Source organism: Leptinotarsa decemlineata, unplaced genomic scaffold (genome assembly GCF_025532065.1).
Source record: "Leptinotarsa decemlineata unplaced genomic scaffold, Ldec_3_MD MMD2_tig00026354_RagTag_RagTag, whole genome shotgun sequence".
In the NCBI taxonomy this organism is placed as follows: Eukaryota; Metazoa; Arthropoda; class Insecta; order Coleoptera; family Chrysomelidae; genus Leptinotarsa; species Leptinotarsa decemlineata.
The window spans coordinates 17,886,492-17,907,694 of NW_027412702.1; the positions used below are offsets into that span (position 1 = coordinate 17,886,492).

At 32.5% G+C, this 21,203-nt stretch overlaps 5 protein-coding genes across 6 annotated transcripts; 2 read left to right on the forward strand and 3 right to left on the reverse strand.

Moving 5' to 3' along the window:
- Positions 1 to 311: 311 nt before the first annotated feature.
- Fbw5 (F-box and WD repeat domain containing 5) lies at positions 312 to 10,700 on the reverse strand. Its single transcript, XM_023156576.2, has 8 exons — positions 10,321 to 10,700; positions 9,210 to 9,364; positions 8,755 to 8,929; positions 3,311 to 3,697; positions 2,352 to 2,526; positions 1,918 to 2,217; positions 781 to 993; positions 312 to 709 (listed from the first exon to the last, which is right to left on the reverse strand). The coding sequence occupies exons 1-8, from the start codon at positions 10,520 to 10,522 to the stop codon at positions 454 to 456; spliced, it is 1,863 nt and encodes a 620-aa protein (XP_023012344.1). The 5' UTR covers positions 10,523 to 10,700; the 3' UTR covers positions 312 to 453.
- Positions 5,028 to 6,630, forward strand: LOC111502487 (protein-L-histidine N-pros-methyltransferase). The gene has a single exon (XM_023156580.2). The coding sequence runs from the start codon at positions 5,567 to 5,569 to the stop codon at positions 6,524 to 6,526; it is 960 nt and encodes a 319-aa protein (XP_023012348.1). The 5' UTR covers positions 5,028 to 5,566; the 3' UTR covers positions 6,527 to 6,630.
- A 781-nt stretch (positions 10,701 to 11,481) lies between the features above and the next one.
- LOC111502489 (uncharacterized) lies at positions 11,482 to 12,270 on the forward strand. Its single transcript, XM_023156581.2, has 3 exons — positions 11,482 to 11,650; positions 11,748 to 11,946; positions 12,002 to 12,270. Exons 2-3 carry the CDS (start codon positions 11,851 to 11,853, stop codon positions 12,155 to 12,157), a joined length of 252 nt encoding a protein of 83 aa, XP_023012349.1. The 5' UTR covers positions 11,482 to 11,650; positions 11,748 to 11,850; the 3' UTR covers positions 12,158 to 12,270.
- Positions 12,271 to 14,441: 2,171 nt separating this feature from the next.
- Fam92 (CBY1 interacting BAR domain containing protein Fam92) lies at positions 14,442 to 17,823 on the reverse strand. 2 transcript variants are annotated; one of them, XM_023156578.2, is made up of 5 exons: positions 17,732 to 17,823; positions 17,014 to 17,425; positions 15,166 to 15,390; positions 14,815 to 14,847; positions 14,442 to 14,755 (listed from the first exon to the last, which is right to left on the reverse strand). In XM_023156578.2, exons 1-5 carry the CDS (start codon positions 17,761 to 17,763, stop codon positions 14,456 to 14,458), a joined length of 1,002 nt encoding a protein of 333 aa, XP_023012346.2. In that variant the 5' UTR covers positions 17,764 to 17,823; the 3' UTR covers positions 14,442 to 14,455. The 2 variants fall into 2 exon arrangements, with proteins under 2 accessions (XP_023012346.2, XP_023012347.2); XM_023156579.2 differs by lacking the exon at positions 14,815 to 14,847.
- On the reverse strand, positions 17,468 to 19,503 carry LOC111502485 (secretion-regulating guanine nucleotide exchange factor). The gene is made up of 2 exons (XM_023156577.2): positions 19,116 to 19,503; positions 17,468 to 19,052 (listed from the first exon to the last, which is right to left on the reverse strand). The coding sequence occupies exons 1-2, from the start codon at positions 19,131 to 19,133 to the stop codon at positions 17,976 to 17,978; spliced, it is 1,095 nt and encodes a 364-aa protein (XP_023012345.2). The 5' UTR covers positions 19,134 to 19,503; the 3' UTR covers positions 17,468 to 17,975.
- Positions 19,504 to 21,203: the final 1,700 nt, after the last annotated feature.

Sequence of the window (21,203 nt, forward strand, 5' to 3'; positions counted from 1 at the left end):
TATACTAATGCGGTTATTCTCAACGAATCGGGCGTCACAAAACAGTATTGTGACGCCCGAAGATATTGTATAACGAAACATGTGTCACAGTTTTGTTAACTTTCAAGTGAAAATCTCGCATAAAAGTGTGTTTTTTGAATACAAAATAAACTACACTTGTATTTCCATTACCTTTTTTACTCAGCTAGCGGAAGACGAGAATAGCTAAAAGTGGCAAAAATATCCGCAAAACATTACCATCAATGAATAAATACATTTTTCTATACAGGGTTTTATCACTACTTGAACAGCTCTTGTATGAATTAAACAAATTTTCTAATTCATATGATTCTTTATTCACAAATTATCTCAATAAAAAGTCACACGAAACCACAATAAAATTGCTGAGAAAAAATACACCTAAGCACTAAAATATATTAAATAAATCATCATAAATTAAAATCTACTGCAATGTTATCTGACTCGTGTACCTTTATTTTTGTTTCGTAGTTCGATGCCTCTAGGCAGGCGAACTTCTTCTAAACCCAAACTTTGTACTTTGGCTCTTGAACGCCAAATTTTGATAGTATTATCGTCGGACGTAGTGACCAACATTTCAGAGTCCTTTGGGTTGAACGCCACAGAGTTGACTACATCGTCGTGGGGAAATTTAATAAGGCAAGTTCCATAATGCCTGTCCCATAAATATCCGTGTTTATCTTCAGCACCGCTAGAAAAGAAAAAGTTCTCAAATACTGCAAAAAATAACTTATTCTCAAGCCAAATTATAAAAATAATTACCTAGCAACATATTCATTACAGACGTCCAAAAAAATGAAAAAACATTCATTATTTGGTGTGAAAGCCTTATGAGCTTTGAGCATAGTTCCCACTTGCTTTAAAGTTACCAAATCTATAACGTGAATGTCGATTTCTTGTGCTATAGGCGGCGGATCCAAAGGATTGCTTATTACGTAATTCTCGGGCCAAGACCGACTATTTACATACAAAAATCTGCAAAAAAAATTAACAAATCAAGCTTATACATAAAAAAATGTTTATGAAATTGGGTTTGTCAGGTGAGAACCAAAATCCTTAAGTGACCTCAGAGGAATCTGTATAGATAGAAGCTGTAGTTTGTTATCAAAAGCTGTCGTTGTTATTTTTCCGTAGGGTATATGCCACACCTTTCTACAAAGTAGTAGGTTCACATGAGAGGCAAGAGGTAAAGTGTTTCACACCTGAACTTGGGCATGTTATGCGCCTTGTCTTTGACAATATCACGATGTTTCGGCAAGATCATATTTGCCCATATTCACGTGCTCTGCTCGGTAGCTGAACTTGATTTACTGGTAAACATCCCGGCTCTCATCTCAGTATTATTCACATTCCTTTGACATGCAATGGGATTCTACATGTAAGATTCTGCTTGTAATCAAATTCTGTAAAGTACAGCAAGTACTGACAATATTTTTTCCATATATTTTTTGACTGAAAAATCTCGATCAATATGTAGTAGCCACACAAAATTAATTCCAGTTGAATATTTAATCAGTTTGTTTTCAAAAGCTAAAGATGTTTGTAATAACTGATATGCAATGTTTGGATATGTACATATATGTTGAATATTTGTGGACTTCATTCATCCTAATATGTACAAACTGATTCTCACTTAAATGGTTTTGAAACCAATGAACGATTGGTTTGAATCGATTCAAGCTCCAATATGATTTAAACTGATGATAGAATTTTGTGATACAAATGTATTTCTCAAACCAAGACACACAAGGGTGCATACTTTATTACAATCTAATTGTCTGAAGCTGCCAATTTTGTGTCGCATGATCTGAAAGAACTGTACTGATCTAAACCTGTAAATTATTAAATAAATAACTGATAAAAATAGCAGAACAATGTTCTCATTCTTAAATAGCTAACCTGTGATCAGGGCTCAGCCCCATTCCAACAATATGGCCATGTAGATCTATCAGGTGATCTATTTTATCAAACTTGTCTGCCACTTTCTCAAAGTCAGACCAATCTGGGAAAGTTGGCGGACTACCAGACCTCATTTGTTCATCCCTTTGTTTGCTTATGATTACTCGCTCCTTCAAACTAGGTCCAGGATCCATCCTTTGAGGAAACTTGAATGGTTTTATCCGTTTGAATCCTATCTGGTGAGGGGTGTACGTCTTATAGCCTGTTGTGAAGATGAGATATTTGTCGGTATTTATAAATCTGAAAGATAAGTAGGTATTTTTTGACAAATATTTGATTTTAATACCAGCTGGGTAGTTTTATCAATATTCTAGTTTCAAATAAAACTATATTCATACCGATATTAAAATTTTAACTGAATCCGTGAGATTCACCTGTCTCTATCTGGTTCTGAAGATGATCCTGAACATCCTTCGTCTGAGTTCTCAGTAATATTTTCAGGTAGTTCCATTTCATCGTCACTGAGATCATCTAGTATTCCCAGCTCTGATTCTACTTTGCGATAATCAGCGTTATACCAAATTGTTTCAGAATTCTCGGTAGCCAATTCTGAAATGAAATCAAGTCCTTTACAAATTTCCAAGAAAAGAGAGATGCTTGCTCCATCTTTAAAGTAGTTATCAAATTATTTTACAAAAACAAACATTCATTCAAGCGAATTAATGTTTGGACAGAGTTGCAAAAGTAGTAATGATAAATGCACGTAGAGAATTGTTTACAGAGGTAATGATTCTACGATTCCATTTTAACAACTCTCTATTTTGAGGAAGTAAACATACCATTCATCAAAAACATATATATAAAAAGTGGTAGGTACAATGTGAATATACATGGTGGCACACACATAGAAATAGGATCTATTTTAATTTATTACACAGAGGAAATCACCTATAGAAAATGAAAACTACTGCAATTTGGTTTTTAAATCGTCCTCCAACAGCCTAAACAACATGAGAAAATCATGAAACAGCTATTCCAGAAATGTCAAAACCTGTCGTGAATACTATATAACTAATACAGTTAAAAAAGTAAAATTATTTTTTTTATTAATCAACTGTCGCTGTAGATCAATAAATGACCGAATTGAAGACAAGTATTAAAAATATAATGATCTGTCAGTTTATTATATATTATATTCAATATTATGCGAGAACAATTTTTTGCTACTTATCGCACGTCTAAAGTTAAGACCTCATTCATCTTTCGCTTCATCGACTTATTAAGAAATAATACCATCAATATTGACCGCATGAGACAGTAATGCTGTTGTGACCAAAGGATATGAAGCAACATTCATTGGAGTTAGGCTAAACAAAAATGTATCTCTACATACCTCTGCTTACTTCACACTTTGTGAACATGAGATCGTTATGGCTAACAGGATTTCCATGACACGAAGAAAAGCTACTTTGCTGAAGATGAGCATCTGTTTCGTCTTCACCAGTAAAAATGTCAACATTTTCTGAATCCGGAAGACAATTGGCTATCATGATCGCTCTTATGGAACTGGCATTCATGTTGTAGAATCGCAACAGACAGTGGGTAATAGGTACCAACTCGGAATCCACTTCTTGGGATGCCTTATTCAACCACAAATGTGAACTACTGACCAGATGAGCCAACCAACTTAGGTTGCCGGAGAACAGGTATTGATCGCTGTACCAAGTACCGAAGATATCATACGGTTTGTTTACTATGCGGCACTGCAGTTCAAAACGATCTAAAAATAAATAAAAATATCAAAAATGCAATAATAAAGTACAGTTATTGCAGAGATCTGTTTTTCTCGCTATCTACTTTATACCATTATCGATAAGGTAATGAAAAATAAAAATTATAAATGAGAAATCACTTCAACTATTTTATTTAGATACTCAATTCTTTTGTTGTTGAAAAAAACTATATGGTTGAGCACCTCAATATCAAAACGTATTTTTAGGTCAGAAATTTACTACAATGAAAAAACAAGAAACCATTAACTTACCTATTAAAATATGTTATTAAAACTCATCTAAATTTTGGTAATATGGTGAAACTCCGTGTTTCAAACACGTCAACTGTTCAAATAATAAGGTGAATGTTCAAATATTGCAGTCTACGTTCATTCGATTAGAGTTTTTTTTTATGCTGGTAGACTCGTGTTCGGCGATTTTCTGCTATCAAAAAATTGAATCAAAGAATTGGCATCAAATTTTGTATAAAAAATGAAACCGAATGCTCAAGAGCTCAAAAACACTTGAAATGTTGAAAGTGGTATACGTTGAACCGAGACAGAAAAATGTTTACAAATGGTACACGCTTTTCACAGAAGGTCGAGAAGATGTAAATGACGACGCTCGCCCTGGACGCCCCAGAACATCAACAACCGATGAAAATGTTGAGAAAGTGAAAAAAATTGTTTTGGAGAATCGTCGAATCACTATTAGAGAAGTTGCTGAGGATGTCGGCATATATGTTGCCTCATGCCATGCTGGTCATAACTGGTGACGAATCATAGGTATATGAGACCAAAAAAAGCACGCCAAGTTCGATCAAATGTCAAGGTTTTGCTCATCATTTTCTCCAATTACCGTGGCATAGTGCATCAGGAGTTCTTGCCATATAATCATGCATACTCGTCATTGCTTAGTTACAATGTTTGGCCAAAAAGAAGACCATAATCATGCCTCAGCCATCGTATTCACCAGATTTGACCACCTGTAACGTTTTACTGTTCCCAGGATTGAAGAGACCCATGACACGACGGAGTTTTGCGACGATTGAGGAGATTAAAAGAGAATCGCTGAAAGAGGGGAAACAAATAAACATTGATGCATAAATATGTTAAGAGAAAAATGAAAATTCACCTTTTTTTTATAGACCTTGTATAAGTCCAAATATCACTTATATCACAGATTATTTAATCTGTGCGTATACTATAAATGTTTGTTTAATTCTTTCACTATAAATTGGTGAATTGAATTGTTCTATGTTGACTGAAAAATAACAGGGAAAGTTATATAGACAGTTCAGATATTTTGTTACCTTTTCCAAATAATATAAAAAAGGATATTTCCTTCCATTTCTTTCAAGTTGGTAGTGAAGTACCTACACTTGTTAAAATAATTCGGAAACATATTTTCACAAAGAGTAAAAAGTTTCAAGTTTGAGAATACACAACAAAAATAAAAACAACAGAAAAACCTAATATCTCTGATATTACTGGGTAGTTTTTTATTTTGATTAAATTGCAACTATTAATTCACGATGATATAATTTAAATTAAATGATTTGTATCTATATTCAATTCATTACAAAGGAAATGTTATTGAAAATCTAAATAACATAACCTAAAATAAACTCGCATAACCCTCTTTTCATCTGCAGAAAAACTAGTTTTAATAATTTGGCTAGCTAAAACCAGAGAAATGGTTCATAATTAACATAACCGTTTCTTTTTTATGTATCCGAAAACGGTTTTGTATTCAATTATAACGTTATATGTATAACCTAACTTTATAAACATCTTCAAAAATTCAGGTAAAATTGTGAATGATTTTTAAATGGGCATCTTCTCTGCAAAAGCAATCGGTGAATTCTATTGATTGAAATGGAAGATGCACAAAGTATAAGTGATCAATGTGGTGTTTCAAGTTGTGATTTTAATCAAGCCCCTAGTTTTGAATCGCAGTCTTTCAGGGTAAGGGGCTCACTCGCGCGAGCCCTGTATCGAAAACAACAACATGACGACTTTCTCAGCAACTTCGACAAACGGAAGTGGTATCAATGCGATCTGAGTGAAGTACCCTCTTCCCTCGCTTCGAAATTCGTTCAACTTGACCCAGACCAAGACACCCTGGATTTTCTGGAAGAGTCAGAAAAGAAATCGGACTGGATTTTAACACAAATGTGGCATTCCCTCGCAAAACTGTTTTTGGGTTGGTTTATGACTCAAACATCGATTAATGGCTGGCTTCAACGTGGTTCAATGTTCGTATTGTCCCAATCCCATTTTAGAAAAATATTAAGAGTAGAAGAAACATGGAGCTCGGGGTCCCTTCTAGATTTGGGAGCAGGTGACGGAGGAGTGACTGCCCACATGGCACCGCTTTTCAAAAAAACTTACGCCACTGATGTGTCTCCGACAATGAAAAGTTTGCTACAAAAACAAGGGTATGAAGTATTGGACGTAGACAATTGGTATATCGACAAAAAATTTGATGTTATTTCATGTCTGAACCTGCTAGATCGATGTGATGAACCTCTAAAAATGTTGGATCAAATTGGTGGTTCTCTGGCTACAGATGGAAGGGTACTCATGGCCATTGTGTTACCATTTTCTGTCTACGTAGAATCATCTCCTGATCACAAACCTAAAGAATCACTACAGATAAAGGGTTCCAGTTTCGAAAAGCAAGTGGAGAGCATAGTGAAGAACGTATTAGAACCTGCTAATTTTGAAATAGTTTCTTGGAGTAGGGTACCTTACTTATGTGAAGGAGATTTGCAGCAGTCATACTATTGGCTAGACGATTCCATCTTTGTACTCAAGAAGAGGCATACTGATTGAATTATATATTTCAATCTTTTCAAAATGTAGTGAATAAAAACATTAGAAACTTTTTTGTAACTAGATTCGAAATGTGGATGAAAAATAAAGAGTATTTCAAATTCTTTGTCCATTTTTTTCAAAGCTAACAAAATCTACAAGTCTATTGAAAACACTTTCTCCACACCGAAAGTGACGAACTGTCTCTCAAGAGGCGTTTCGCTAACCATGTTAGCATCATCAGAGGATGACTAACACTAAATCTTGAAACACAACTATGTTAATGCATTATATATACATATGAATTAACCATTATAGAAAAAATAGCTTTGGAAAAAGTGTTTTCAATGAATTCGTTTTACTGAATTTCCAGTTTTACCTATTCAAAATCTATAAACACTTTGAAAGCAGTTTTATATAATGTTGTTTGTTTCTAGACTAGATTTCCAGAAACTTTCAACAATAATACTTGTGTAACATGAAATCTCAAATGTTAACATATGGTTACTTTTGAGGGCAACTATTTTCAAAATCGAGGAAATTTTGCTCGGGATTACAAAGTTTTAATACAAAAATGTTTGAAATGAATGAAAAGGGTGTTTTATCCACTCATTTTGTTTTCTCAGTGGCAACCACATTATACCTATAAGAATAACCCTAAATAGTAAGTAAGGAGCAAGGATTAACGAGGTTTTATCTTTCAACATGTGTTCACCAGCACTAAGAAGATATAATGAAAGAATATTCCACAAAAATAACTAAAAGGGAATTGACATTTATTTAGATTACAGTGGACAGTTACTTTTTTATTTTGTCTTTTATATATCTACGGTTAATAACTGTATAATCTTACCTCTTGCAGAAAGATTTGAATATAGTAAAATGAAGTCATGATCATAAACTTTTATTCAACATAAGTAAAGGTCATGTTCCAACTATTATTACTTTTGATTACACAATGGATAATGAAGTATTAGAGCGTGTGGAGGAAGTTAAAAGATTTGAGGGTAACTTATAATTCTACTTTTTCCTTTGCCAACTGTATTCACAATATTACTGAATCTACTAATCGGATGTTAGGATATATAATAAGAGAGAGCAGGCATTTCACCAGTATAAAAACTATTAAGTTACTTTATTATACCTTACTCCTAACCAAACTTGAGTATGCATCCGAAGTTTGGTCAAACGAGAATTCAACTATATTAAGTGATCTAGAAAAAGTGCAAAATAAATTGCTGAGAGATTTTAAAATATATCATAAATGGTCGGTATTTTGAACAATGCGAACATCAACACAGAATAGAATTCAAAATATTATTTCTGCAGCAAAAGCGTGTTTTGACTATTATATTTTTTTATGAAATTTGAAACAATAAAAAAATTGTCCTGGAATTTTATCGTTGATACTGTTTAATGTACCGCTGCGACGCACACATGGTTACTTGAATTTCACTACCCTTTATATATTTATATGGATCTAGATCTTCTCTTATAAACATGCTTCAATTGGCTATTCAAATTGGTGTCTTAACATCATTGGACTCGACTTTATCTCAACATAGTTTTTGTCAATTGATATTGAATTATTTACTTAATATTTCTGTATAATTTCTCCCAGCGATTCTTGTATATTGACAGTTACGTTTTTGAATACATTGTGTTGCAATTATCATGTATTATTCCAGAACTGAAATTTTATATTATAATTATTAATCATAATTTATATATTTAAGTTATACCTATCCATATAGTTAGGCCAATCAGCCTGTTTGGATGAATAAATAAATAAATCATTATAAATAAAAACAACCAATTACAAAAAAGTGAGTAAAGGAATAATTAATAACAACTTGGACCATAACTGCTTGAAATGAAAAGAAATTTATTCAAAACAAAAAAAATCAAGAATTTTGATAATTTTGAAATTAAAGATAGGATTAACGGGTTATTGAAGACTTAATGTATATTTAACGTTCAAGTGGCATTGCAAACATAATAGCCTCAAATTTTAACACATAATCAAAGGGAATACTAGTTATTTAGCAATAGAAGGGTTTCCAAGGCGCCCAAATTTCCCTGAAATAGAGTTATTAATAATCTAAGCTAATTTTCTATGTCGTTATCAACAAAATAACCCATCAAGTAGATAATATAAAAAATGCAGTTCAATTATACCTTGAGATAAAATTCTATATAAGCAACTGAACATGCTTCAATTTTTCCTGTTCCCAAATCAAATCACCTACCTAAATTGAACACAGCAATTTCCCCTGAAGTGCTAGTTATATTTTCCAAGTGGACACCAGATACTAGGAGCAAGGTATCAGATTCGTTGAACTGGGAATACTGAGTATATTTCCATTTGAAACTAACCATATTTTTCAGGTGTTTGACTTGTGCAGGATATTTGGATGTCCATAACTATAAAACAGACACATTTCATGATATGAATTATTTGCATTTACTCCTAGTTCAAGCTAAAGTTATCATAATTCTGATTTAGAAAATTTTAACTCAATTTATAGTTTTTCTAAATCAACTGTAATAATAGTAGTTTATCTACAATAAAATATACATATTATTCAATATATATATTAATGTGTTCCCATAAACATTTCTCACTTGTAGTGAAATAAGAAATTAATGAGAAACCAGATGCATTTTTTTCAGTTTAGTTCATTTGTGTTTTATAAATACTCACAATAACGTATCCATCTTTAGAGCAAGTGGCAAAGTATTTTCCATTATGTGAAAAACTGACATGCAGTACCTGGTCAGTATGTTGCTTCAAAATCTCTGTTTGGACAATTGGTATATGATATGACAAACGCTTGAATTCTTCATACCATGTTGTCCCTGAAATAAAATCTAGCTTCACAGAAGTACTGAAATTCAATTCGGAACTACAGTGAATATAAAAATAAATCAGCCCCATTGTTGTTCTACTCATTGATTAATATTTGAATACTACACTTTCAGAAAAATATTTAAATTTCAAAATTCATGAATAATTTCTGTCAAGTTAATATCTTCAAACTGTTAGTGATAAAATCAATTTGGACAACTTGATATATTATAATAATTTATATATATCATATATATAATATTTTATTTTATAGCAATTCAAAGCAGTTGCAAAACAAGCACTATTCCCAAATTGGCATCTTCAGCAGACAAAGATGTGCGTCAAAAAGAGTATTGTATTTCTTTGGTTTTATTGTATGCCAGAGGTTCCAGTTTTACCTATTTTTGTGAAATAGAATGAATCATATTTAAACTACAAAATGAAGAAAAACGAGCATTTTCACCATATATCCTGGGTCCAGTTTGAGATTTTAAATAACCCTGGAGAGTAAATTTATTACATGTTTTACATGAATTATATCTTTTTCAGTATATGCACACTGAAATACAGAGTGATATATTAATATTTTCATTTTCTTCAAAACTTTTTCATTTATTAAACTGTCAGTCCAAGATAACAAGAACCAGTAGGAAACCATTAGCTTATTAAAATGAAGTTTTAAAATTACAAAATTCACCAATTTTGTCTCAATTTTTTATGACATTATTCAAGCAGATAAGTATTAAAAACAAAGCTTTCTTATAGCAACTTCTCAAACTGTACAGATTTTTAGATTTTCAATCTGCTTTGTCTCCAAATATGGACCGGAAAAAACAATCACTCATTTTCCCATACTGGCCTTCCTCACCTTGGACCCAGTGTATATTTAAAAATAGGTAAGAGTCAAACTCCCAAAAAATAAATTTTCAAACTAAATCATCATCAACCAATATTATCATTTGTTCACCTGTTAAGACTGGTATTGATCTATCAATTGAAAACTGTTGGAAAAATAACTCTTTCCATAATAAATCGTCCAAGCTAGCTGCATTCCAGGTTTTACAAACCTGGCCAACACATACAAGTTCTTTATATGAAAGAAATTGGAAGACCTTATAGAGAGCTGGATAAGGTAAATAAGACCAATAAGTTTCTGTGGATTCGTTCATGTTTTCAATTTTTCTTTTGCTCGACAATATCCATATTGTATTTTGAAAATATGGAATAATAAAAATATAAATAAAAATTTGACAAAATTGATTTCACTATTGTCAGTATTCAGCTCTTGTGTTCTTCAATCAGCTGGCAGCTAGAGCTGCATAAGATTCGAATTGACGTCCGAACGCACAGAAGCACAGAACGTGCCATACATCGATGACACAATGACCTCATAACTTATTAAATTTATTTGAAACTCAGGGCACAGCTCATGGCAAGATAATTGCATTTATTTCAATGCACAAACCACCTACTATAGTTTGTGTTTCAATGACATCAAAAGACCAGCTAATGCCCGCTCAATCGGGCGTGATTGTCGCGCTACACTTCTTTCAACCAATAAACTTTCCCTTGATTTCTTAATAAGTATTTCAAAGACAGTCAAATTTGTGTCTTGCTTCAGTACCACTTCAAGCATTTCTCATGTATATGTGATCTTTTTAGTAAGTATTTGGATTTGGGAGTCTGTTATTTTCCATAGAAATTGACGTCATTTCGAAAGATTTCCACAACTCGAGATGTATATCCCTGGATTGGTTTGGGATTTGGGAAACGAATAAAATTTCAAGGTTATAAAAGCGATAACATATCCCCTTACGAAGTTCCCAGCTATGGGATACCTGAAAACACAATCTACGAATATCAAAAGTAAACGATGCCACCCAAGTCGACTGCAGAGAAAAGCTGTGGCCAAGCTTCCGACATCGACCGCCGAACGAGATTCGTCCTCTGCCTTTCTCTGCAGCTTCAACTGTACTTCAATAATTATTAAACTTGTGAAAGACGGCTGCGCCCCCGCAAAAAAAACTCCTGTCAACTGTTGACAGGAGGAAACTACCAAATGTGCCCGAGTGGGAAGCAACGGCCATACAAAGAGAAAGAGAAAGATAGTGAATATAAAGAAAGAGTTTTAGCACAGATTAAATATAGTGGAGTAGAGTGGCACATGTGATATATGATTGGTGAGAAAGAGAAACAGTGAAACGTACCTACACCTACAGCCGATGTGATTACAAGTTGTAAATAATTTTATCCGCATTTATTAAGTTTAGAACCAATTTTCTTCATCTCAGTCAAAGGTAATTATAGTTCATGTAATGATAATGTCTTGTTTCTTATTGTTCCTAAATGACACTTATTGGAAAGTATTGAAATCTATTTTTATTTTTGTTTCAGTTCTTTGTCTTAGAAAAGTACCTGGTACAACTAGCGGCAATCTTCGATCAAACAAATCAATTGCCTGCTCTGTGAATAGTGAATAAGTTTGAATACAATTAGTATGATCGACGACAAAGTTGAAATGAATAACGACGGTGAAAGCTATTCAAGTTTGAATACAAGTGATCCAAAAAATGTTCAAGAGCTAACCCAATATGTAAGTTTTGAAATTTTTTTTCAAATATTTTCAATTTTTCAAAATATCTTTACAGGTTCAAAGTTTGCTCCAAACAATACAAGATAAGTTCCAGAATATGTCTGATCAGATATTGACTAGAATTGATGAAATGGGTAATAGAATTGATGATCTGGAAAAGAACATCGGAGATTTAATGACACAGGCAGGAGTTGAGGGAACTGATAAATAATATTAACTCACTACATCACAGTGTCGCAGTAGAGTTAACTTTGATTTCATGGGTTTGGCCCATTCTGTTAACAGTCTTGTTGATCTGGTCATCGAAATAAATAATTAATGTGATTTTATTTGTACTCTTTCTTGCTTTCTACTCAATTCTAGATTAGTATTATATCGCCGTCAACTTTTAGACTTACCAGCATAAGTAATGAGTATTGTGTACTGGGGGTTAACTGTACTAATTAACAATTTGAGGATCAGAGAGGTACTATTGAAAAATGAACATATTGAAAGCACTTTTTCCATACCAGTACCAAAGTAGTCTTGACGTACATTTCGTTAAACAAGTTGGCATTATCAGGAGATAACCAAAACTAATGGCTGGTTCCTTCACCATACACTTGCCTCATCTTTTATTTTATGAAGGGCATCGCAAAAGTAAATTGATGGAGACAGGATTTTAGGGTAAAGTGTAATAATTGCAATGAGATTACAATTATTACTATTTCTAGTGGAATACTTGTTCTATATATTCTGTTGAATCTATTACAGATGAATTGTCCTAATCTTTCCGTACACACTGTGACTAATTTAAAAAACACCCTTATATATTTTTCAACTGATTGGATTATTTTTTTCATTAGGTAGACATTCCAGAAGCATACCATTTTTCAATATCCAAAATCAACAAAAATTGTGATTTTTTAAGGAAATATAACCACACTACTGGATTGCTGAGGTTTCGAAGTGCTTACGCCATTAAAAAGTTACAAGGGAATTAAATTTGAAAAACATTTCGTTTAATTATCCCACCAATTCCCTTTTAGAACTTTCATAAACATTTTAACTACTCCATCGGATTAAGCAGCTTTTGGTTTGTCATTGTCCAGAATTCATTCAAAAGTGAAGAAAGATTGAAATATATTTCATTGCATGTCTTTACTTATAACGGTTTTAACGATGAACAGATTTTGATGAAAGTTTGAAGAGTGATGAACTAAAACCTGCCATCCTGTGGAGTAGTCATAATGTTTATGAAAGTTTTAAAATTCAATTGGTAAAATTTTTTAAATTACATTTTCCAAAATATGTGACGGAATCAGGCACTTGACGAAAATCCCATAACGTATTTAAGAAATACGTTATGAGATTTTTTTTATTAGACAGTTCTACAAAAACGTATCTATACAAGTTTAAAACATCTTTGTTGTGAATAAACCATCAACTAAATTTCTGAAACTAATTATTGTCACTGATTTGAAATTTGAAGACCATATCAGGTGTATCAAATCAAAGTTGTCCTCTGGGTCTTACACTGTGAGGCTGACATCTTGTGTTACATATTACTCTATCATATAATCTCACCTTCAATATGAGTGCATTTACAGTGACGACATTGCAATCAATTTCAGTTAAATTAGAAAAGAGCTGTATGTTTTCCGTGTAAAGCAAAGACACGAGGTTCTTGAAACTATATGTCTCATAGTAAAACATCATAATCAGTTTTCAATTAACTCAAACGCCAATCGCCAAAAAAACAACTTTAATTTGCCCATTCCAAAATATTTCCTTATTAAAGATTCTTTCATTTATAATAGGTTGAAAATATTCAATCACCTTCCATTCCATCTAAAAGGCGCATGCCATAATAGGAACTTCAGGGTTGAAGGTTTCTTTTTGTGAGACAACCTATTATAATTTATCAGAGTACTATCAAGATACTTTTTGATTTGACTTGTGTCTGACTCTCAATACATTTTATGTCATCAATATGTAATTTTTAACATACATTCTTATTGTACTATGTAAATACAAACTTTTTGTGTTATATTTTTCTGTTCTATTTTGTTGTTATATCAAGTATCTACTTGAAATTTTTTTCAACACACTAGATATGTATATAATTTCATAGTGTATAGTTTTATCCGACTAAGTAGCGATAGGTAATACATATAATTTTCTTAGTTTTTTTAATTATTTTAACCAAGCTTTGTCAAAAAGATGCTATACAATAGCAAAACGTGTTGCTTTTTGTAAAACTGTTGAGTGAAAATCTCACAGTGAAATGTTTTTTGAATATATTTTTCAAATTTAATTTCTTCATAACTTATTAATGGACAAATGCATTTAAACGAAATTTTTAAGTAAATCATTTCAAAACTGTGAATCCAGAGGTATGATCATTTCATACAAATGGACCATTTTATGGTTTTGTCATTGTCAATAACAATTTATTTTTTGGACAGTACAGCTTCATCTTGATTACTTAAATGTGTTGAAATATAAACACAAAATCAATTTTCAAATTTTATTTCCTGAATTTTCTTACAAGAGTTGGTGAATTTCTGTTATCACTGGAAGAACCATATTCTTCTGTATTGCTGTCATCTTCTTCGCTTTCAGTAATACTGTGTTTCAGAGAGTCCAAAGTATCTTCACTCTTAGACAGTTTTTCTTTGGTATTTGGGATACCTGGTGTTTTTTTGTTTTGTGTCGAAGAAAATATAGTTCCTAGGGATCCTAATGAACCAGAAGATCTGAATATAGAGCTTTTTCTAACGGTTTTGTGGTGGATTGTGTCGGGGATACGTAAAGATTTCTTGAATTCCTATCAGGAAAAATCAAAAGTTAGCTTAAATCTGATAAAGAATTTTGAATTGCATTTACCGATCCGATTTTTCCTCTTATTTTCTGAAAGTCCTGAGCAACAAAAATTTTACCCAAGTTATTATTTCGAAAAATTAGGTATGTTCATATTCAACATAATTTTCACTGTAGACTTGAATTAAAAAGAAATTGCAAGATTCTGTAAAAATCTTGAATAAATAGTCGATAACACCGTTATGAACTAAATATTTTGGAAATTTCTACCATTTCAAGAATGGTCTAAAGATTATTGTTAATCATAATGGCTCTTGGATACATACTTATTTTGAATTTGATAAAGAAGATCTAACCGCTACACAAAAACATTTTAAAAAATCCAATAATGTGCTTCATATACATTTTTTTACAAACCTCCAAGTCTGATTCTTCATTGATGGATTCCACATCATTATATGCTTTTGTTAATATTTCAAGGCATTTTGCATGGTATCCTATCTCAACAGTAAGGAAATCCAACAATATCGATTTGATATCGTGGAGCTTTTGTTTCTCAAAAGCATTCGTTTTGTCTTCCAAGTTGTGGATTGACTTTGAAACCTCAGCTGTAGCCTTGACCAAGTCTGTTTCCGCTTGAATCTGAAGAGTGTTCAAGAAAATCAAATGGATAATTTATTTTCAAATGCATGATCAATACAGAGAAACACATCTGAGAAATGTGGCAATAAAAAACAAAAATTGTCACATATCAAATGCATGAATCATCAAATGGTAAAACACTGCTGACAATATCTCACATAAAATATTAACGTACTTGTAAGTTTTCAAATTTCCGAAGAGATGACTTATCTGCTCATACCTTCAATATGCCCTTTATTCTCAGGCAGACTATTAAAAAAAATTCTTAGCACTGTAAAATTGTTTCCAATTATTATGTCATAGAATTGGTTCGTATGAAGTGTTTTTAAATGATCTGGACAGTTGATCAAAAATTTTATTGATTCAGAGATAGATTGCTGTTATGGTCAAAATATTATGTAACTTAAAAACAGCCCTACTGGAGTCCCTGCTTCTCATATGGGAAATAATTCAAGAATCTTTTTTGTCACAAGAATATTTCATTTAATTCATTCCTACTCTTCCAAATGATTATTCTAAATTGCAGAGCAGAAAAAAGTTTGCATATCGTTAAAACATAAAAGTCAACATTTTTTTAAAACTCTATTAGCATAGGTTGTCAAGAAAGTTCAATGAAACGTAGTCTATCTGACTAGTGCAATTCAATATATCATCAATGTAAACTCCTAGATATCTTAGTCCTGCTACTGGAGATTTTGTGCTTGCCAAAAGTAATGCAAGTTGTGTCTCCATGTAATTATAAAAAGATATTCAAATATCAAATAAACGTGAAGTGTTACTATTGAATAAAAAAAAACTTAAGTTCATCGGTTTATTATTGCTGAATGTGCTATCATCCATGAGTCAAACAAATATAGCTATAAAGATTTGAAAATGCTCATATTTTTTTAAAATTCCTTCAAAAAAAAATATGTATTTTGTCTATACATTCACTTTGAGTAAAAAACAAATCTTTTTCAATGAACAAAATAAAAGAGATAAGCTTAAAATCCTTGGCCTTCTGTCTTGGTATTTCATCAAATTATCATACACTCAAGTAATTTTTTTTTGGCAAGCTTTCAAAAATTTGTGGATTTGCACAGATTTTAACTGATTAAAATTTGTGAACTTAGAAAATAACTCAGGCTAATTCAGAGAACTAGTGTGAAGTGAGAATATTTGTCAAGAATCTATTTGAATTACTGAAGATTCATAATCGTATCTCTCAATCTAGATACGACTTACTTTTCACTTTTGTTGTGTGAGAGTATATGTAAAAAAAATCAAATTTTTTTTGTCGACATTTTGAACGCCAGCAGTTCCATCAATATTAATTTCACAACAACTAATATAATGTATTTTTTTTGTGTTCATTTAGTTTTTAATACATTTTTTGTAACCTATTCGAATTGCATTGAATACTAATAAAATAATGAATATAATTTTTCCAACTAGCCATTTGAAAATTGATATTTTATTGGAACGGTATACCTAGCAATATACCGAAATAAAAGAATTTGGTAGGCTTCAGTAGGAAAAATGTGATATAGCAATACAACTGATGTTCAAAGATTAAAGTTAAAACTAGAAGCTATAACGTACAATGAATCCAATGAGAAGAAATACAAGAGACAGGAAACTTACAATTTGTTGCCTATTTCTTGGGTTTCTTTCCCTTAGCCTATCGAGTTGTCTCCTTCTAGCGACTTCCTTGTCTCTTGCAGAGTAAATATCTCTAACTTTATCCTTGGCATGCTTACAAATGTCTTCGTATTTTGCAAATTCCCCAACTACCTTTTCATCAATCATTCGAACCCGCATATCTGCATAATCACCAATGATTGAGATATCATCTGCAAAACTTTCCAAGCCTACTGCTAAAGACTTGTTAATATTTTCAGTCTCAGCATAATTCAGCACAAGCCTCGCTATTTCATCACCTTTGTCCCTTAATCGGGCTGCTTTACGAGAATATTGAGCAAAAGTACTACAGAACTCTGCCACATTTTTTTCAACTGAATGAATACGGCCTTGAATAAATTTGGCCTCCGTTTCACTGGAAAATTTAACGAAAATGGATTGGAATAAAATTCTGCTCTGTAAAATATATATTTAATAAAGAATATTTTCAGAAATCACCAGTACAATAGGCATATGCAAATATATTGTTCGTCTTCTCTTCTTTTTTAGGGTGAAAACATCAATCTTTTCAATTTTAAAATTCAGTACATAATTCTTGTTTGAACACAGATAAGATAAACATAATTAAAAAAAATGTCTTAATATATACAAAATTGAAGTGGAGAGTTTATAGTAAACAAACAATTTCAACAGAGATAAGAAGATATAAAATATTATTTACCAATTACTCCTTGAACGAAATTGATTCAACATTGTTAGATTGAAGAATTATTGACACTGCTTATGACAATGAAGTAGTGGATACAAACAAACATAAAAAAACTGTTGCCAACAGAAGAAAAATAATCAATACACTGAAACACATTTTTATTATAAAAATACACAATACAATAATAATTAATAATTCTTTATAAAAATACTCATGAACATGAAAGATCCACAATGAGAATTGATGCGTCTTAATGTTATTCAACAACAGCAAACGAACTACCAGTACAAGCAAAAGCGTACTTGACTCTTTTATTAACTAGTATTTGAGTAGGTACCTTAACGTCTTTTTTATCACCTGTTCCACAACTACCGTGCTCGTTCCAACCCCAAGAATATAATTTTCCATCGCTCGTTACAGCCAAGTTATGTTCGGAACCGAGACTAAGTTGAACAACACTCTTCAGAGTAGGAATTCTTGTTGGTTTGTATGGCACCTCCCTCTCGGCTCCTAGTTGGCCGAAATTATTTCGACCCCAAGTAAAAACTTCTCCGTTTTTCGTGAGCCCAGCAGTATGGGTCCAACCAGCGTGAACGGACTTCAGGCCCTCATTATTGAACACTTCCAAAGGTACAAAACTATTAGCTACAGTGGGATCCACACCAAGTTGACCATACTTATTTTCACCCCAACTAAGTACGATGCCATTGTCCCTAAGCACTACCGTATGGTTCTGTCCACTGTCAGCACTAATCACATTTTCAAGATCAGGAACTTTGGATATACTTAAATAGTTGTTGTCATCAAAATTATGACCTATCCCTAATTGACCTTTGGCCCCGGTGCCAGCAACCAGAAGTCCTCCATCCCTTGTGATCATTGCAGAGTGTCGTAAACCACAACTTACGTGATGGAAACCAGAAGCTAATTTTTGAGAAACCTGCAGTCTTGATGGTATTCCTGTACATGTTATGCTTTTTGATAGGCCGAGTTGGGTGTATTGGTTGTTTCCCCACACAAACTGCTTTCCGCATTCCGACACAGCGGCACTGAAATCCCAACCACACGAAATTTGAACTATATGGAACTCCTTCAAAATTTCTATCTGGGTCAACTTCAAGGTATCATCGGAAAGACCCAGCTGTCCCTTGGAATTCCACCCACAGCAATAAACATAGCCTTTGTTGGTCAGAATCAAAGTATGTCCAGCTCCTCCTGCTATAGACACGATATCTTTGACGTTGAGATCGGAACCCTTCAAAGAAACTTCCTTTGGTTTCGGTTCCGCTTCAGATTTGTGCCCTAATCCTAACTGACCATGACTGTTAGCACCCTAGTTGATATAAAAAAAAAGGTTATCAGCCCTGATTATTTTGATAAGAAACTGTGAACTTACCCAACAATATAAACTCATGTTGAAACGGAAACTTGATGAAAAGAGTCGTTTTTACTTTATTAATGGTGGATTCTTGAAACTCGAAACACGCGTCCTGCTGTCTAATGATAAGTGAGGTTGGATTTTTGTCGTAAAAAATTAAAAATGTCTTCTATTCTGACGATACAGGAAAAGAGAGAGAGAGGTCAACGTCAGACAAAAAAATATTGAAATCGATAATGAGGATGCAAAAAAAAGACTACCGTTTTTTAATACTTCAAAAAGGAATTCCAAGTACAGTTTCAGTTTATACTCAAATGAGTCTAATTAATAGTTCAAATATCTGCTAGCTGAATAATTATTAGACAAAAGAGTAATTCCTGCAATACCAATATCAAAATGCCACTATCCTGCGAACTGTCAAAATTCAGAATATTATAAAATATAATTACAAGATTGGCTATCCTGCAAAATACTGAGAAACACCGTTGCCAGATACATCTTATGGTCTGGCACTTATCGTATTTTATCGAACTATTTTGTTTTTTATCGGTACCTGAAGAAATTAATTTCTGTATAATTGATGCATTTATTTCTCCGGAAGGAATGCCTTTCTTCCCCTATACCTTCTAAAATGCCTTGAAAACATTGACAGGTTCATTTAAAATTTATTCTAAGAAGAATATTCGTCAAAGTGGTCCGAATCTGCTAAAAATTCTAGTCAATCAATTTTGAAGGGCTGATAGTACCCATAGAAATTATAATATATATAGTATATATTTATGATAGTACTACCCTTATGCTCATTTACATGGTTCTGATTCGTTCAAGGATTGATTATGGCTCAAATTTTCATTCAATAACCATGGTGGAAACATATTCAACTAACCATCATCAAATAGTAAAAAATTTCTCTTGTTCCAATAAGAAGTACATTAAGTATGGCGTTTCCCAACGTTTAATACTAGGTCCAACTCTTTTCCTACTATTGTCTATAACAATCATAACAAAATAATTGTTATAGTCAATGCAGTCAGCACTCCTACGAACGACAGCTGGTTAACGGAAAACAGATTTTAAACAGAAACAGACAAACATATCAATGGTTTATTGCATTTTGATATTTGTGTTAAATTCACTAATATTGCATTCCGGGGAGTGGCAAACAACAATTTTCTGCAGATCAGAGCACAAAAACCTGCCGTTATAGATATATCCTCAAAGCCAAACAAGGATTTTTTCATTGTTAAAACAGTATATACGACAAAGAAAAATCTTATAAAGTTGTACACTGCCTGTTCACAATTTCCTATCCACAGAAAAATTTCGATTTTATAATGGACGTTAAGTCATATAAACGATTACAATAATTTTGAGAAGACTGTTAAATTTCTATTTCTTGAAAAATCTTTTTATCATCTGGAGGACTTTTTTAATGATAATTTTAATCTAGCGCGATTTCACTTTCAATTTCTTTATTTTTATTCACCTATATATTCTATATGTTTATTTATTCAAATACTATTCATTACTTTTATAACTGACTGCTTTGTCTATAACAATTATTTTCTTCGTGGCAATAAAGTATATTTCTCTCTATTTGTCTCTCTCTCTATTGGAGCATGTCACACCAGTCCAGTAAGAAGATCGTTATTAGTGGAAGTTGGAGAACAACTTCTTGTTTTTCGACAAGTCCATCGGTCTTCAACTCATGCTTTAAAATAAATACATTTTTTTATCTTTATACGTCTTCTCAGATAACTGTTTCACGCTAGTATTCCCAAGAACCCCAATTAATTCTATCGAATTATGAATGGACTGGCCCGTTACTTAATGAACATTAATAACACTATTTTATTTCTAGGCGCGTTTCGCTAATACCGCAGCTTCCTAGGTAGAAATTCTTTGGACAATGAATCTGCCTCGAAGCAATACTTTTCTGGTAAACTATGTGGTGAGAATATCTTGCTAACATTATATTATGCCTATTTCCATAAGGGGTATGGTTTACTAAACTGGGATACAACTTCACTTGCAAGCAAAGACTTCACTATTTCAAAGTATGCTACATGAATTATTGCCAGAACGAGGAATAGAGATCCTTGTAGA

Excerpts from the sequence above, each read along its gene's own strand:
- LOC111502487 (XM_023156580.2), top strand. The coding sequence starts at position 5,567 with ATGGAAGATGCACAAAGTATAAGTGATCAATGTGGTGTTTCAAGTTGT.
- Fbw5 (XM_023156576.2), bottom strand. The coding sequence starts at position 10,522 with ATGAACGAATCCACAGAAACTTATTGGTCTTATTTACCTTATCCAGCT. Across the intron at positions 9,365-10,320 it reads ATCAATACCAGTCTTAACAG|GGACAACATGGTATGAAGAA; the intron begins GTGAACAAATGA and ends ATTTTATTTCAG. Across the intron at positions 3,698-8,754 it reads AATTGCTGTGTTCAATTTAG|ATCGTTTTGAACTGCAGTGC; the intron begins GTAGGTGATTTG and ends ATTTATTTTTAG.
- LOC111502489 (XM_023156581.2), top strand. The coding sequence starts at position 11,851 with ATGATCGACGACAAAGTTGAAATGAATAACGACGGTGAAAGCTATTCA. Across the intron at positions 11,947-12,001 it reads TTCAAGAGCTAACCCAATAT|GTTCAAAGTTTGCTCCAAAC; the intron begins GTAAGTTTTGAA and ends ATATCTTTACAG.
- Fam92 (XM_023156578.2), bottom strand. The coding sequence starts at position 17,763 with ATGTTGAATCAATTTCGTTCAAGGAGTAATTG. Across the intron at positions 15,391-17,013 it reads CAAGAAATAGGCAACAAATT|ATTCAAGCGGAAACAGACTT; the intron begins GTAAGTTTCCTG and ends AACACTCTTCAG. Across the intron at positions 14,756-14,814 it reads TAAGAGGAAAAATCGGATCG|GAATTCAAGAAATCTTTACG; the intron begins GTAAATGCAATT and ends TTTTCCTGATAG.